An 18,574-nucleotide genomic window follows, 5' to 3' on the forward strand; every position below is an offset into this window, starting at 1 on the left:
CTACAGAGAAGCTTCTCTTTTAATCTCTGCAATGTTTGCAGTAAATACTTTGTGTGCCCAAACTACAGGCTTAATATACTGAAATAAGTCTTCACAGCTTCCCAAATTAGATTTCTGCATGTAACAGCTGAAATCTTAGAACTTTCTGAGCTAAATCTGTAAGCTCTCACTGTAGCCATTCTTCCCCACACTGACTACTCGCTATGGAGCTTCCAGCCTTCCTAAAAATCAATCGTTTCCTCATCAGAGTCTAACATCAGGTAATTTTAATGACAGTTACACAAATCCAAAACTGTAAAGTATATCTACATTATTTGATTAAGGTCAAGGCCAGGACTAAGATTAGTTGATATTTTATACTATTTCCTCATAGAAAAAAAAGTACAAGATATTAATTACCCATCTTATTTTCACTTGTTTTGTGAATTGTAACTTGGTGACAATTAAATGCTCCAGGACAGATAGACAATTAAGTCTTTTAAAGATTCCTCCACTGCTGTGGCTTGTGATAGAATACATCCTGTATTAGACGCTTGAATCAGCCTCTAAACTTCGGAAATTGTCCAGCTGACATTCATTGGGATAACATTTCAGCTCTCAAGAAAGCATGGCAGGAAACCTTAGTTACCAAACGTTAATGGAAGTTACTTATGATTACATTCTATCCTAATTACTTTACACTACTAAGTGTAAAAAAAAAAAAAAAAAAGAAAGAAAAGAAAAAAGAAAAAAAATCTGGGTCATAGAATAATACTATTAAAAAGATTTTCATCATGATGAAAATGACCTCTTGTTAGCCTTGTCCTAAAGAACAGGTTCTTCAAATTCCTTATATAATATGTTGGTCCTGATACTTGGCTTCCCAATCTGAGAGTAAGATCAAAATTCAGAAATTGCCTCTGATTTCTTACATCCTTTTGTATATACTAAAGAAACAAGTTATCTGCAAATTCTCAGTGCATATCAGCAAATATATTTTTCTGCAAAATCTTCCCTCTTTTAGGCCACCTGTGATGTTAAAAAGAAATCAATAGCAGTTGATGGCCATGGCCATTTCTAAGTTTACTGAATTCCTTTTTATGGGAACAAAGAACCCCAAAAGATCCTTGTGCCAAGCAGGGGAATGAATAATGCCCATCCTCAGGGATGTGTGCTGAGCTGCACTGTGGTGGGCTGACCTTGGCTGGACACCAGGTGCTGACCAAGCCACTCTGTCCCATGCAATCCATTTTTTTGCACTTCCTCTCTGGATCAGGAGAAGATCCGGTGTAAAACCTTCTGCTCTGGAACATTTCCTGGGTGCTGGCACCAGTTCAGGTTGGTTGCCTCACCTCTCAGACTGCTCTCAGAGCACTCCTTTCTGAACAGGACAGGCTGCCAGTTGTGAAAAGAACAATCTACCCTGAGAGCACAGTCTTCTCCTTCACCTTCAGGAAATTATGCTGCAGCTTTAACTGTATAAAAAAATGTCCCCAGATTGTCCCATATTCCGAGAGCTTAAGCTGAAGTTACACAACCTCCGCAGTTCAGGAATATTCATATAACAACCAGTCTGAAAATATCCCAAAGCATTTATCTTAGCTGTATTTTCTGAATCACTTCTGTGAATTTCCCTGCAGGGCACTATTGCAAAGGATATTTTTATAGTAGGTTTTTCACAGGTTCAAAATTCTGGGTTGCACTCAAGTAGTTGGATACACAATTTACAATTCAGAGCTCAAATTGTGAGGGTCAAGGTACTCAGGCATTCCTATAAATTGCCTGGAATTAGGTCTGCCCTCCGCTTGTCTTCTTCAATGATGTTTCAGAGGAGGAAGAATTTCTCAAACAGTGATTTGCAGTTGATTAACTTCGACATCTTCTCCTCCTAACCTGAAATCTTCCAGAGCTTTTAAAATTCTTGTTCTGTCTCTTCCTTGCTGGGAATGCTCTTGTTTTCAGACAAAAAGAGAGAGTATCTGAGAATTATCCTATTTTTTTTTCTCTTCTGCTCATTCATTTAAGAAAAAAAGTCAGGATGTCTGTGTGTGAATGAAAATTGGGATCCTACTTAGGGGGAATCTTGAAGAAGCTTTTAAAAGCTGTAGCTCTTTCTTCACATAGATGAAATGACACAGTAATTATATTTCAAACTATCTTGGCAAGAAACAGTCACATCTTCATCACGGTTTCTATATTCAGAAAACCATAGAATCACTGAATATGCTGAGTTGGAAGAGACCCATGATGAATATCAAATCCAACTCTGGCCCTGCGCAGGACCATCCCCAAGCTTCTCACCATAAGCCTGAGTGTGCTGTTCAAACTTCTTGAACTCTCTCAGGCTCAGTGCTGCAATCACTTCCCTGAGGAGCCTGTTCCAGTCCTCAGCCACCCTATGGTGTAGCACCTTTCCCTGATATCCAGACTAAACCTCTCCCAACACAGCTTTGTGCCTTTTTCTTGACTTCAGTCACAAGACTGAGGAGATCAGTGCCTGCCCCTCTGCTTCCCTTCATGAGGAAGTTGCAGACTGCAATGAGGTCTCCCCTCAGTCTCCTCTTCTCCAGGTGAAACAAACTAAGTGACCTCAGCCACTCCTCATACAGATTCCCCTCCAGACCCTTCACTCTCCTTTGGACACTCTCCCATAGTTTAATGTCTTTTTATATGGTGGCACCCAGAACTGCCCCCAGCACTGGAGGTGAGGCTGCCCCAGAGCAGAGCAGAGCAGAGCAGAGCAGAGCAGAGCAGGACAATCCCCTCCCTTGCCCAGCTGGCCATGCTGTGCATGATGCCCCCACAGCTCCTGGCGCCCAGGGCACTGCTGGCTCATGTCCAGCTTGTCACAGACCAGAACCCCCAGGTCCCAGTCTACACAAGCAGGGTTGCCGGATCCCATGTGCAGAATCTGGCACTTTCCCTTATTAAACTTCATTTGGTTCTTATGGCCCAGCCCTCCAATTTGAAGTAAGAAATGGTGATTGCTCATCTCTCCCATTTGAACTAACAGAGACTTGCTGTTGGAGAATTATCTGTTACAAAGCTCTCTATACTGAGTGCATGTTGCCCATGAAGATTCTTAACTCCCTCCATGCCCACAGTTTTCCCCTCTGTCTCTCAGAGATGTCAGGCTTTTGTATTTTTTACTGGATTGCTGAATCAGAGCACAAAAGCACCCACTCAGAACTAAACTTCAATGTGAACTTTTCTTTAGGAAAATTGGTCTGTATAGACCAAAACTGAACAAAAGTTCTAAGAGAAATAAAATGCTCTACAACAAAGGATACTATGCACTGCACTCCTAAACACAGTATGCACCATTGGCCAGGTCAATTTTCCATAAATCCTATCTAGCACAGGGAGAGAAACAACAAAAGAAAAAGATTCTTTCTGCCTTAACTCTAAAAGTACTGTAAAACCTTCAGTAAACCTTGTTCACATCTGCCCATTAACTGCTATAATTAGGAAAATCTAATTTTAATGGCTTTCCAAACAGGCTATGAGAAGACTGTCTCCTGTTGGACTGCTGCTCCCTTCCTCGGTGGCAACAAGTTTCTTCCTTCACCAACCAGGTATCTTCTTGATAACATAAAACAGCTGATTTGTTTCCATATGAATACAGATAATCAATTATTACAGCACTCACTAGAAATTTTGGAAGGCTGCTCTTAAAATACTCTGTATTCGCTATTGTAATGCTAAAAAATCAGTGCACTTGGTTCTAAACTTTAGCAGGTTTGAATTTCTCCCTCAGTTTCTGTGCAGGTTACAAACATAGCGAGAATGGAAAAAAAAACCCTGACTACATCTCTACCTAATTAATTTCACATTGCATTTATTATTTTTTAAACTATGGAAGTTAATGTACTGATGTCCCTTCTTCATACAGGTCAACTGTGGAAAGGTTATGAAAGGGCCAGTCATGATTTTTAATGGAATATATATATAATGGAATATATATAAACCACATGCAGCTAAGCATGGTGATTGTCCATCTCTGACCTTAAACACTTTTTTCCTCACTCACCTAAGCTAAAAGAATATTAGTTTTCTGCTCTCTGTTTGGGACATCAGAGGCTCAGTGCACAGGTTTGCTACTAAAAGGCCTCAGGCTTTACACTGATGTAACAGTGCTGGCCTCAGGACCTGCCTGGATTTTTGCAGGCTTGAGCTTTCTGTAGTTTCAACAGCTGTGTAGCCAACAGATGACTTTTCCCTAAAGATGTTTTAGCTTTAGATCAGCTGTGTGAAACTGTGGGTAACATACACTGTTAACTACTGAACAGTGATCTGGCCCAGCTATTCTGTGTAGAGAGAACCTTGAACAAAAATACAGTGTCACAAAGCACAGCACAGACAAACAACAGAGGCCCAAGGACCAGCATCACAAAACACAATGATCATGGAGGTGCAGCCTCACAGAAGTGGGTGACACTGGGAGCAGAAACCCAAGAAAAACAGTGTGTTTTGACTATGCTTCTAAAATTAGACTAGCAATAATTTTTTGTGCCTGTGAATAGGTTGTATTCCCAGTCTGTCCAAAACTAAATTGTCTGTCCACCAACATCTCTTGAAAACATACATGGTGAACTGAACAACATAAAAACAAGCAGTTTTTTTAAAGGATGCTGAGAAACAAAATCTGAAATAAGGCTCTTGGGAGAGCAAGCCCATTGGTTTGACCATAGGAGGCAGAAAAATATAGATGTAGAGATAGCTATAACCTGTAGAAGAAATAATACATATAAATAGATATAACTTGTAGGAAAATTAATTTGATAAAAATAAAAATCAATAAGGAGTTTAAAGTAAAGCCTAATTTTAATTTAAAATCCCTGTAAAGAGGGAAGTATAGAAATATTTCTTAATTACATAAAACTTTCATACAACTTTCTGTGAAAGAACTACTAAAAACCTACATCAGTTTTAATCAATTTTAAAGGCTGAGGAGCAGTTTATGCAGATGAACATACAATGACCTCACCCAGCTCAATAGTGAGGCACACACACTCTCTCCTCAAGATAAAGATGTGGGATACAGGCTGTTCATCTTTGCCTAAGCTCAGGTCCCAGATGCATTGCCCAACATGTGATAATGGAAAGTATCTGTACCCAGCACTGAGTGCCAGAAGCACATTCTACAAAAGAGAAATACACACTGCAAAAGACTAGAGGTAGAAAGAGGAAAAAAAGAATTAATTCTTAAATAGGAGTTACTTGACAAACAGGAGCAACTATGTTTACCTGCTTTTGATAACCTCTTAGAAATCCCAAAGCACTACATTGCAACACTACTAGGAAAAGAAGACAAATGTGGGCATATTATATTAATATCTCATAAAAATAATTTTTAAAGGCTGAAACAAAAAACTAAAAAATATTTTATTTCTTTCCTGTGCTGAAGAGTTGCATAAATCTTACTGTGCTTTCTTTCTGACTATGGAAAATAGGGTAATTCTATTCAATTCAGGATAATAATAAATCAAGTACACTTATTTTCCTATTATTTTCTGTCCATATGTTTATACAGCGACCAGTCTGGGATGCTCAACTTCCTCTCCAGTTTCCACATTTTTCACTGGGAGTTTTGCCAATGCTATTCCAGGGATTTAATTTCACAATGCTCAGTGATTCAAAGCAAACGGGGATCTGTGACCCTTGCGTCCAAAGACCTGTCTGAGTCAAGAGAACAGGATATTTCAAACAGAAGTGATGTTTCAGATTCAAAAAATCCAAAGTCCACCTTTGAAAAAGTTGTTGTTTCACACCTAGCAGAGCTCTGCCCAGGCAGGTGTAACTGGAGCAAGATGGCCCCAGGCTCACTGCTGCTGCTGAGCAACAAACATCACACCTTGTACTTATCGTTTTAGACTCTGATTCTTATTTAGGCAGATTACAGGCTTGAAGAGAAGTGTCTGTAACCAATAATAGGTATTCTGAGGTGTGATTATTATTTGAATGCTGATGACACTTTAGGATGCATAATCTTTACTGTAAAATGAAAGCTGGTAAGTAATGGACATGTTTCAAGCTTTCTAAAAGTTTGCTTGCTTTATAAAAGTTGAATCACAACTTCCATCAGGGGTGTGATGATAAATGCCAGTAGTTTCATATAATTGAAAATTCTGTTGTTTTCATAATGACTGCAAAATCATCTACTTTGGAAAACACTTATTCTTAGATAATAGAAATATTAACAATAGCAGTATTAACAAAGTGCACAGCAGCAGAGTGTGATCAAATAGAAGAATTTAACAGAATATGAAGTCAAAGAATATAAAGTCAAATACAAATACATTTTCAGTTTGTGATGAATTACTTTATTTCTACACAATAAATATATACTCATACAAATTATATTTAAGAAAAGTTATATATGGATGCATCAGATCACTACTTTTTGATTTGGACACCACCAAGACATTATGTTAAATCTCACAGATCACGTTCAGAAATTCTGAATAATTCTTTCCCTTTGAGTGTATTGTAATTGCAGTCTCTTCTGGCCACTGTGTCAACAGTGTAATTTCTTGACTTCTTCCCTGTTTGTTTCCAAGCTTCCAACTATGCCACATAGTTTGAAATCAACTTTTCAAGTTGCCCCATGCACATTAATTTTATCTTTTCACATAATTTCTCAAGCCTGTAATAAAAAATTTGTTCCTATCCTGATAATCACTAATTTTAGCCACACATTTTCAATAAATGAATCTCATTCCAACATATACTTTCTTGCTATTTCTACTTCCTTCACCTGTAAACATGTGTCTAGCCTGTTACTTCCACTGCAAGTTCTCTGAATCAAGCACTGAATTTTTTCAGCACTTTAACAGTAGATTGTTTACTGAGTACAAATTAAAAACACCAATAATTCTGTATTTTGTTGTATATTTTTTTGCAATTTAATGTTACAGCATTACTACAAAATCAGTTACTTTTCTATCTTCTTCCCTTTTTGAAGCAACAGTCTACACTGGTAACTGTCTGCAAGGTAAGTACAGACATGAGGGTCTTAAAAGGTGAAAGTTCAGCAGTTGTGAAAAAAATAGTCCTATTCATACTGGATTTCTAGGATTAAAGGGAAGTGAAAAAAACCAGTTTTGATGCAACCTGAGAGATATGCAGGGTGAGAAGATTTGACTCAAGTTTTGGTGCCTAGGACTTAGTAAGAGCGCTCTCCAAGGTGACTCACACGACTTGCCATGGTACAAAATGCCCAGTGGCAGCTGGGCAGAGATGAGACACAGATGAAGAGAAGCCATCTTCTCTGTGCCAGAATGCACTAAGAGTCAGAAAATGGGCAGCACAAACCCACAGATTTCTAACAAGCTCCATACATAGGCCCTCAAACTAACTTCCAGAACAGTCTTTTAATCAGCACTGTGATGAAAAGAAAATGCAGTCACAGAACCACAGAATCAATGGGGTTGGAGAGGACGTTTAAGCCCTTCTAGTCCAACCCTTTTGCAATGAACAGAAACATCTTCAGCTAGATCAGGCTTTTCAATGGCCACAAATTTGTGTCTCACAGAGGAGGTGCTGTATCACTCATAACCAAATTCAACACAACTGGCACTGTGCACTGGTACACAGAAGGTGACTCTGGCCCCAGCATGAAGAGAGTTCTGTGCACCACGGGTGCCACAGCTGCTCTCTAGTTATATTTCCATAAAGCTGTTTAGGTCGCCAGTTTCTGCTCTCAGGGACACAAACATGAGCAAGCAACACCATAGCCCCAAGTGAAATCAGTCTCCTGAGCCACATTTGTGAAGTGCTAAGATCTCTTTTCTGAAAAAGTACGGACAGAACTTTCAGAGAATCTTGAAAACTATCTGAGGCTGGAGAACAGCATTTTATAAGAACTGATCCTACTCAAGAGAAGTCCAGCTCCCTGTCACAGGGCCTTGGTCACCTTTTGCCAGACCACAAATCACACACGGAAGGCCCTGCTACTGTGTAATTTTTGTAACTGGAGCACAAATGGTAAAAATAATTATGGTGAGTGTTCAAACCAGGTTTTAGAGGCTTCCGTCTATCCCATAGTGGATGACCAAGAGTCAAAAATTGTAGAATGCTGGGTATGGATGGTCCCAAAACCAATTTATTTTCAAATGATACCAAGCTCCTAACAAAAATTTTCTATATATTTATTGACTTGTTTTTTATTTAAATGAAAATGTCTTCTGTAAACAATAATAGATTGGATTTGGATAGATTTCGAAAACAATAGGTTGTCTTTCTCTTGCATGTTACCAGACAGATGTATGAATCTATTTCTGTTCACTTTATGATACAAACCCTATACAGTTATTCTACCTCTTGTTTAATTTGTTACACTTGCTTCATTCTCAAAATATGATCTCAAGTCCTGCATTCTCAAAATAGGGTCTCAGGTGAATGGACATTTTTCAGAAGAATGTCACTTTATGTACTAGTTTAATTACTTTTAACTTTAATTTCTGACAGATTCACATTTTAGCATAGCAGACACTTCAATACTCAGTTGAAGAAATCCCATTTAAAATTTTTATTTACATGGATAGCTATGGGGGAAAAGATTTGAGATTCTGAAAAGGAAAAACGAAAAGAAAGAAAAGTAATATTGTTTGAGCAACTATGTAGAGATTTACCATACAGTCTCAAAACCTCACTTCAGAAAATTACTTCAGATACAGAACACTGGAAGATTGAGATATCCTGCCAAAAAAAGTGAGTGCATCAGCTGTACTCTAAACAGTAGAAATTCTAATAGTCAAACTGTCAAATCTGAACAATAAGGAACACCTTTTTATTTAGGAGCTGTTCCTCACAACCAGATTTAATCAAGCCTTCTCTCCATTTGCATAATTTCTTCAAAATGCTAGGGATAATGATTTGCCATTTTCAATCTTTTTTCCTACATTATGAGCATGCTTCTATCAAGTGCGTCTTTACAGTGCTAAATAAGAAATTCTGTCTTCAAGAAAGCATTAAATCTCTTTGTAATCTCTTGGCCTTACTGGCAAAATACTGGCATTTGACTTCCTTCTGAGACAATGGGAGTGTGCTTTCTTTCATGAAAACTGTGTTTAACGGGTGGAACCCAAATCTCCAGTCAAAAGCTGTAATAGTGCATAAAACTACCTCACTTTGGGAGATATCTCCCACTTCTTCTGTTACATATTATTTTTAGCAGGAATGGCTGGCTTTTCTGTTGTGCTTCCTTGCCTCCAATGCCTGACTTCTTTGCACATTCTGATACAAACCTGCAAACAGAAGACAGACATCCCTACACAATGCCTCCTTCCTCTGTCCTGATGCCCTACCAACTTTCTGTTGAGTTTCCTGTGTTGAGGACAGAGCATGTTACAGGAACTGGAAACAGGCTGGAACAAAAACAGTAGGAAAGAAAGGGTGAAAAGGACTTACTGGTACGTGGTGGGACTGACGTTGATGCGGCGTGGGTGACTCCCTGACTCGAACTTGCTCGCCAGGGTGACGTTGTTCCCAAAGAGGCAGTAGCGCGGCATTCTCACGCCGACGACGCCGGCCAGCACCGAACCTGAGTGAATGCCTATCCTCATCTGGAAAAACACATGAGATACACGTCAGGCTGCCTCTCCTGGGCCACCAAGGGCTATGTCATTAGCACTCAGCTACAAGCAACCCTTTCAAATAAAGAGTAAACTAAAGAAGAAAGACTGAAGTGGGAAAAAAAACCCAGACTCTATTCTATTCTTCTAGCTTAGATCAGATGCAGTCAAAAGAAAGAAGAACAGAAAGATTATTATCTTTTCACTAAAACAATTTTCTTCTGTGCACATTTGCTGGGAGACTGTGACAGTCAAAATACAGATCATGAACAGAATAGGTTAGGATCATCCAGAGCTACTGCAACATCAGCCATCTAATTACACAAATAAATACATTACTGAGCTTATTTTTGCCACCACTTCCAACACAGGCAAGTAATAGCCAGCTTTTCTCAAACTGGCAGGAAGAGTAGTTAAGTTTTATCTCCTCCAGAGTTTTCTTCCAAACTCTTCAAGGTCTAACGTCTTTATCACTTTGTCAGACAGAGAGATATTGCAGTGGTAAGAATGCTGAAGACTGAGGCACCAATGATTTTAAAGGTAATTGTACCCTCCTCAAAATAAGGAGGAATAAATCCCCAGCAAATTAAAAAAAACATGCGACTATTTCAGCAATCATTCCGTGTAACTGCCTGAGATCTGGCAATTGCATAGACCTGTACAGCTCAGAGTCACCATCCAAGTTTCCTTCAGAATGAATAATCAGAGATTTATTCTGCACACATTTTAGCTAACAATTGTGTTTGCCAAGAAAATTATTTTTACAGATAGGGAAGTCTTTTTCTCTTGTTAACTTTATAACAGTTGAACATTAAAAAGAAGATATTTATATCTTCTGAGGATACTCTTGCTCATAGCAACTGGACTGCTGCAAAACTTAAGGTGAAGGAAATAAATAGCAGCTACTAAGAGGGTCTGATGGGGTAAGAATGAATGACTTACCTAACACCGTACTCAATATGGTCCTTTTACTTACTTAATTCACAGTTATTGCATTGTCCTTTTGTCCATCAGTCCCTATTTTTTTAATAAAAAATACATACGGACTCAAATACAAATTTTTTAAAAAAATCATTTTTACTCCTTTTTTATGTAAAGAAAATGCCAGCATTTGATAACATTGGTGTCCATGAAGTTCTAAGAACATGTGGGACCCCACATTATTTCACTGACTATGGTTCTTCCCACATGTCCAAGACTTCCATCATGCAGCTAAGCACTCTTCTAATTTTGTTCCTCTCGTATGTGTCACAGACAATGTGTTCAGAATTATATCTGCTATACAGTAAGCTCCTGCATAATCTAAGGACATGTTCTGCATTTGATACTACTTACAACATTCTCACAGGCAGCCTAAACCCCTCAATCTTCACAACAAGATTGTTAATTACAGACTAGGTTGTTTGGTTTGTTTGTTCCTCTCTCCTTCTTTTTTCTTTTTTAAATCTGTGAATAAGAATCACTTTAGTGATTCTTTAAGTTAAAAAGTTCACTTGAATCGAACTTTCAAACCTTTACTATGGTTTGGAAGGCAGACACAGAAATCCTTCAAATCCTCTCTTCCATAGGGCTGGGAAGTATCCACTGACTTAGTTTGCCTGCTAACATTTGTGCAAATTCATAACACTTGGGTTATTTTGGTGATCTTTTAGAGCAATAAGATTTCCTGCTTTTGCTACAACATGCATTTAAACTCCACTGCTCATTACCAGTGGAAAAAAGTGCTCCTGCAGTCATGAGTTGGGTAAACAGCTGTTCTCCCTGTCGGTGAGGTCAGTACCTGCCCTCAGTGAAAGACTATGAGCAGGAAGTTTTGCTCACACAACAACGAGCATGCTTTCAATAAATAATAAACAACCTATTTACAATGTCTTGTTCTTGTGAGATGGGAAGTGACATAGTCACTTTGCACATAATTTTAGGAACAGAGCTGATGAAACTCATTTATTCCATTGCTACTCTGCATGTTTATTTAAAAATCACAGATTAACTGTGTGCTGTGACCTCTTCCACAATACATTCAATCACATGTAAAGGCCAGATTGAAACTGTAAGGAAAAGTATTATCCTTGTTTTCCTCTAAAAAACACAGGAATAAGAGTATACATTAGAGAGGATGGAAAATATGACAGTAAAAAAACATACTAAGAAAATAAAATTTGCTTTTGCAATATATGCAGTGAAAGCTGAAGTTATTGTTGGTTGTTTTGTTACTTTCATTCTTTCCTTTTCATTGCTTCCTTTTATATGGCCACATAGTCTTTTATTACTCAGTGCTTCAGTGACAGACAAGAGGGTTCTTCTGTACTACCTTAAGAGATTTTTAAAAAACACTTGCTCCAGCAATTGAAAAAGGTAGATACTGTCTCACAAATACAGATTAAACTGCATAGAGAGAGTCAAAAGCTGAAGTTTTCATTTGGTGGAAGAAAGCTGATGTAGGCTTCCTCAATAAAACTTAGACATAAATTACACTATGAATGGTTTACAATAAAGCTCCACATCTGCTATATTATATAGCTCTCTACAAGAAAAGAGCCTGCAAACACTGATGCTCTTGCCATAATGTATTCCTTTGTTGCCTTATTATACCAAGAATAACCATTATATTGGTCCTATAGTACTTTTTAGAGACATATGTTTACTTAAATGTGTCTTTTCAAGATTTTACTTAGTTTGCAGATTCATTGTTCTGGTCTTTTCCTCACAGAGTTGAAAACTGTTGTGTTAACAGCTTCAGGCTCTTTTTTACAAAGGAAAAAAACAATGTGATCAAATTATTAACAAGAAGGCACTTACTGGGGCACATCAACCTTTCACATTACCCTTGCAGTAAAGAAAATCTGCCTAGACCACACAACTTAGAACAATACCAACAACAGTTACACAAATAAAGTTATAGTTCCCAGGCTATATTGTACATATAGCCCTTATCAGTGGTCTCTCAGAACAGTCACCATTAAATATTAAAAATAGCACAGAAAGTGAAAATGAGGTGACAACACTAGGATGCAATTTTTGTCTATCATAACTGTTTATTCCTTTAAATATACATGTACTACAAATAATACATTTATTAACTGTCTTAAATGGAGCATTTTTAATAAAATGCATGGTTTTCATCTGTACCAACTGTTCCTTTGTATGTCCTTAATTATTTGGCTAAAGATAATAGGGAAGTCTTAGCTGAGCCAAATTCAGATGCATTATGCACACAAATGGAAAGGTGACTTTTTGGAAACTATCACAAAGAGAAGACAGCTGTGAAAAAAAACAACCAGTAAATATCATTCCTCCAAGAGGTAAGGAACAGTGAAGAGACCCACAAAAGCCAAAGACATTTCTAAAGCATTATCCTGGAAGGCACAATGGCAAAACAGACATGAACAGGTGGGGAAAATACTGAGAGACCTGTGAGAGATGTTTTAGATGAAGAGGGACAACTTGAACTGAGTGCAATGAAAAACAAGAAAAAAAGATTAACAGATCTGATCTCTGCCAAGAGCTGTGGTAATAGTGAAGTGGAGAAAAGCTGATGAGTCAGAGGTGTAAAAGAAAAGCAGCCTGCATTGACCAATGCAATGTGAGAGGAAAGATGTGGCTATGTGTGAAGCAAAAGAAGCTTCCAAAGCTTGTATTAAGAAAGTAGCAGTATTTGAATATTTCTTACTGGATAAGGCACAAAGAGCAGAAATTTCTAATACCTGAGTGACCAGAAGGATAGTGATTTTGTGTAGCAGAGATAAAGAAGAAGATTAATAAAGAAAGATGAGAAAGATGAGAAGCACTGGTCACCATCTAAAATGAGCAGTGGAAATGTGCCAGAAGTGGTATCAGTGAGAGCTGATAGTGCAGACTAGACTGCAAGAGGAAAGTCAAGAACAAACAGGAACAAGAATGAACAACACTAAAATATTTGTTCTTTTTCTGAACTGAACATTCTGTTACTGAATTCTTCTGATGTCCCAAATCTTAAAAAAATGTATGTTACTTCTTTACACCTCCTCATTGCCAAAGCATTATTTTCCTCTTTTATATCCAGAAGAACTGGGGGTTTTGCTTTGTTTAGTTTTGTTTCTTTTTTTATCTGCCCTTCAATTTCAATTACTTGCAATTGCCTGAATGCCTTCTTAGGCACGATACTGAAAACTATACTCTCACATCAAAATAAAGCCTATTCCAACTGAGATGAGAGTAAATGCAAAACTGAAAATTCTAAACAACCCATCTAAAATTAACCTTATAGGCAAGTGGCAAAAGTATTTTAATAACAGTAAATGAATGCAGTGGCATGCCTGAAGTAAATTTCACCATTGCTAATTTGCTTCTTAATAGCCTTTTCTGTTAATCAGTACTCTCAAAAAAAAAAAAAAAAAAAAAAAAGAAAATCCAGTCATTTTCATTATGGTCAAAGCTCTTGAGTTTTTTCTCTTTTGAAACCTTTTCGAAAAATGTATTCTCCTTCCTCTTTCCGTATTTCTCCACATAATTTTCAAGACAAAAATTAGATGCAAGTGGAAAGACAGTCTGAGAAGTAGCACTTGTCTACCCAATAATGTTTTTGAATACCTCCTCAAATCTAAAATTTTTTGACCAATATATGTTTGCATATTGATAAGCAATGGAATACATTAACCTTATTTCTCTTCAGTCAAAACTGAGACATTGCACTACAAGATTTAAAACAATTCTTTATTAATTAGACCACTGAAAAATCATTCAAACTGTAATGATTTCTGAAAGGAAAATTAAGCAGGTTTCAAATTATTCCTCAAGCTTCATATATACATGGTTCTGTGCAAAAATATTTGCAATTTTTGGTATGGGCTTACAAATCTATTTTAAAAAGTATAATTCATGTTTATTCAGAAAAAAAGACTAATAGGCAGTAGCATGGAGAATTGCATAAGGGTATGACTGTGAAGAATGATTTTTGAGTTGAAAAGAAAAGGACTGCAAATATTTTTGCACAGCACCATGTACATAAGAAGCCTGAGGAGTAATTTAAAACCGGCTTACTTTTCCTTTCAGGAAACATTACAGCTTGAACCATTTTTCTGTGGTGTAATTAATAAAGGGATTATTGAATAAACTGAAGGGAAAAGTAGGAAGAAGAAGACTCTGTGGGTACCTTTCTTTTTGTCTTCCAGTAAAACATGCAAGCGGACTTTCCAACTCACACTAAAGGTAAGTATGCAACCTGTCTTCTGGTAAGCACAAGGTGAAAAAACATGCTCATTTCCAGAGCTCTCTCTCTCTGCAACCAGAAACTTTTATTTCAGGGATTTCCTGAGCCAAAAGAAATTCTTTTTATAGAGAAAAGGTGTTTGACGTTCAGTTCCTCCTCAAATGTGAATTACAGTAACATTTCAGCATGCATTCTTTCTTTGCACCACACACTGAAAGAAGGGCCTTAATAAACAGTTCTCACACTCTGAAATACACACTGCCATGCTAGAAAGAGGAGTCTCAGGTTGTCTCACAGGTTAACTGCATCCAGAAGGACACACAATCCATTTTCTCAGAACTGTCTGCCTTGCACAGACACAGATGAAGGAGAGAGGGCAGGCTGGGAAGTAGGTGACACAGCCTGGAAAACAACCACAGGCAGAAGTGATCCCCCACTCTGCCAACCCGGAGCTTTTCAAGCCGCAATAACGTGACTGACTGACAGCTGCTCAAGACTGTGCTAAGCTGAGCAGAGCTCAGGGCTGGCACAAGGCAGTAGCTGCATGAAAAGAGTCCCAGGCACATGGATGGCCAAAGCCAGAAAAGCAATTAAATACAATAGAAAGCATTCTACTGGATCAGGACTTTTGGTCTCTGCCTCAACAATGTACATTGGTATCTATACAGTAACATTTCTTAGACAAATGCACTCCTCACTTTCTGGCCTAATATACTGATTGATACTCTGCGTTTCAGTATGGACCTTCCCCCTTCTGTCCTTTCAGTGTCCTTCAGAAAGGAAAAATTCACCTCTTGCATGATGTCTTAGCTATTAGCCCATGACACAGAGCCAGATTATTTCAAACAGAATCTGCCAAATACTGTGGGGTGTTTTCTGCTCTAATATTTTCTAGCAGCTTCTACAGCAGCGCTATCTGTAAATCCCAACAAATTCCTTACAGAGGGAGATTTACTTGTAAAATGCCTCAATGTAAAACAGACTCTCCAGAGCTCAGAGGTCTAAAATCAGGGCCCCACACCGGTGAGTCAATGTGCCTTTCTGCTCCTTCAGAGGACTGCAGGTTGATAGGACTGACAGCTATGTCCTGACATATGCTTTAGTGAGTGGGTTATCTGTATTCTTAGATAGATTTATAAATATCACAGTGCCTTTCTGGAAAGGGACATATGACAGTACAGCTCACTACAGAATTGTTGCCAAGGAACAGACCTGCTCAGAGGAAAATTTAGATCACTTGAATTTCACAAGGTGTTCTATAGAACTAAATTACAGGATACATCCCCCCCCCCACCCCTCCCTCCCATTTGAACATCATTTGGAGAAATAAACACTTAACTTCTTTTCTAATCAGAATTTCCAAGATTTTTTACTCAAAGAATTATTCAACCCATCTGAAGCAAAATACACAGCAAAGTATACAAGGACAAAGAAAAATAAGGTCATTAACTAATAAGAGTGAATGCCTTGGGATCAATAAATCCATTTTAAGTAGTTATTGGGTAAGGTAATCATGTGGTTTGTGCAAAAAAGATGCAATTAAATTATAACCAATGTGATGCACTTTGCATATGTACATCCCTGGGCTATGGTCTTGGCATACAGTCACTTCTACTGAATGTGGAAAAAGGAGCTATGAATCATTTCTACATAAAGAAGTCCCAGACTTGAAGGATGAAATTAGTTCTCTCTTCTCCTTGAAGTTCTTCTGCCATGAGCTAAGCTAGCCCTGCTTTGAATAGTGGTTGGATTAGTTAACCTCCAGAGGCTCCTTGCAGCTTCCTTCATTTCACAACTCTGTATTTCATAACCTGTGTTGAAAAATTATACACCTGTGAGTCTCCATCAGCAGTATGAGGTAGAATTAAATGAAGTAAAAACAAAAATGAAGACTCAGACTAGTTTTGGGAGCTCATTAGTTCTAGCATCAAAGGAAAATTTACACTGGGGCAAGCTATTTTTGAGCCAAATGGGATCATGTGAATTCAGTATGGCACTGCTCAGTGTCTAGGTTAGAAGAAGATTTGGGTCATCTGTAAGAAAACTTCTGACCTGAAATTATTTACTGGAGGGGGTTTTGAGTGGAGAGGTGGGTGTTAAATGACGTAAATGAGAATTTTCAGAGCTGCTAAACAGAAAAATAAAACCTGTATCCTTCCCCTACAGTTCCAAAGAGGAAACATTAAAGTTAATGTGCCTTTTCATGAGCTGCTTCTCACTCACCAATAAAACATTGCATTTCATTGTTGATGGGGCATTTAATCAAAACCACCTTTTATTGTTTTCTTTAAATAGTAATTTCCACAGTAGGAATTTAATTACTATGTGAACCTGTGTGTTCAGGCACTTAAAAAAGAGCTAATCACTCACACAAGCCCACATAACAGTGGAGGATTTTTCCCAGCCTCCCCACCACTGACACCCAAAAAAGAAAAATATTCATCAGAAAGTTCTCTTTGATCCCTGGTGTAGGAGGACATCTTTGTCTCACAGTGCCATCATATGACATATACTGAATGGATTGGGTGATACTTTAACAAGGATAAATGACACATGCTCAAAATATTTAAGAGAACAAAAATCTATTAAAAAAAAGTCTGACCTAAGTGTTTTAACTTCAAGTATCAACATTTGATACTTTTCCTAATTTAGTAATTTAACGTAAATTTCAACTAATTGCAGCGACCTAGAAGTTAGCCAGCCTCATTTAAGTTAGGTTTTTAGACCCCTGATAAACAGGAGGTAAATAACCTCAGGGCTGCAATTCTTCATATTTTAAAATTGGCACACAAAAGAGGCTGAATCACCCACTCCTGAACCTGTCTTAATTCTCCTGGTGGAACAGAAAGGGACATTTAATTTTAAGTTTAACCTGGACACCTCATAAACAGACAGCTGAAGAAAGGTGCGATGAATTCAACTCTCAGCCTGGCAAAGTTGACACACTTTTACCTTTATGTAAAATGAGCTACACTCTTGTGCATAAATCATCAAAAATACTGGTGTTGATGGATGGGACCCCATCAGAAGATCATTCTATTTGTAGAACTGCAGGAATTTCTACAGATGTTTTAATGTAATGGTCTTTGAATCTAGCCTGCAATCTTTGCAATGACCTTTCAATGGCAGAGTCCTGCTTCATCTTTTGACCACAGTACATGTTCTTATACATCAATGAAAGCCAGACTGATCTGCTTTGGGAAGAGCTTGGAACCAATCAACAAGGATCATAGCAGCTTCTAAACAGAACCATTGATCCGTAACAATCTTATATAGTTTTACTACTAGAAGCAACCTTATCTAGCCTCTACAACAATGATGTATCAGGGTCTTCCCAATGGCTCCCACACTATTAATGAAATTAGTCATTTAAACCTCTACCACCACAAGGAATGTTGATACTTTTTGCACAAAGAGGAGATACATTTTAAGCCTGTAGTTTCTACTGGATGCACCAGCTTCTTGCAATCAGCACCAAGGCAGATATAATCAAAATAAAAAATTGATAAACTCCCTGCTCCATATGGACACAGTAGACATGATTTAAAAAAACCCAAAAAACCAGTGGGTCAGGTTTTAAAAATGTATCTTTTCTTAAGTTGGGAAAAGCAGACAGACTGCTTCCTTCATCACTTCTCAGTCTAACAGTCATTTATGTTGGAAAAGACCTCTCAGATTGTTGAGTCCTACCAACCTTTGGCTGATCACCACCTTGTCGACTAGACCATAGACGAAGTGCCACATCCGGTCATTTCTTGAACAATTTAATTGGCTGTATTGTCTGTTAGACTGAGAAGTGTGTGATTCTGTGACTCTGTGATATAGACAAATA

The 18,574-nt window shown here is 37.9% G+C and overlaps 1 protein-coding gene across 1 annotated transcript in view; it reads right to left on the reverse strand.

Annotated features, from left to right (window-relative positions):
- The window catches only part of GUCY1A2 (guanylate cyclase 1 soluble subunit alpha 2), a 158,921-nt gene that overhangs the window by 17,669 nt on the left and 122,678 nt on the right, over nucleotides 1-18,574 (reverse strand). Inside the window, exon 7 of the mRNA XM_074535173.1 lies at nucleotides 9,391-9,545. Coding sequence (XP_074391274.1) covers nucleotides 9,391-9,545 — 155 coding nt within the window. The remainder of the gene's footprint in view (nucleotides 1-9,390; nucleotides 9,546-18,574) is intronic.

This window comes from Zonotrichia albicollis, chromosome 2, assembly GCF_047830755.1.
Source record: "Zonotrichia albicollis isolate bZonAlb1 chromosome 2, bZonAlb1.hap1, whole genome shotgun sequence".
Lineage (NCBI taxonomy): Eukaryota > Metazoa > Chordata > Aves > Passeriformes > Passerellidae > Zonotrichia > Zonotrichia albicollis.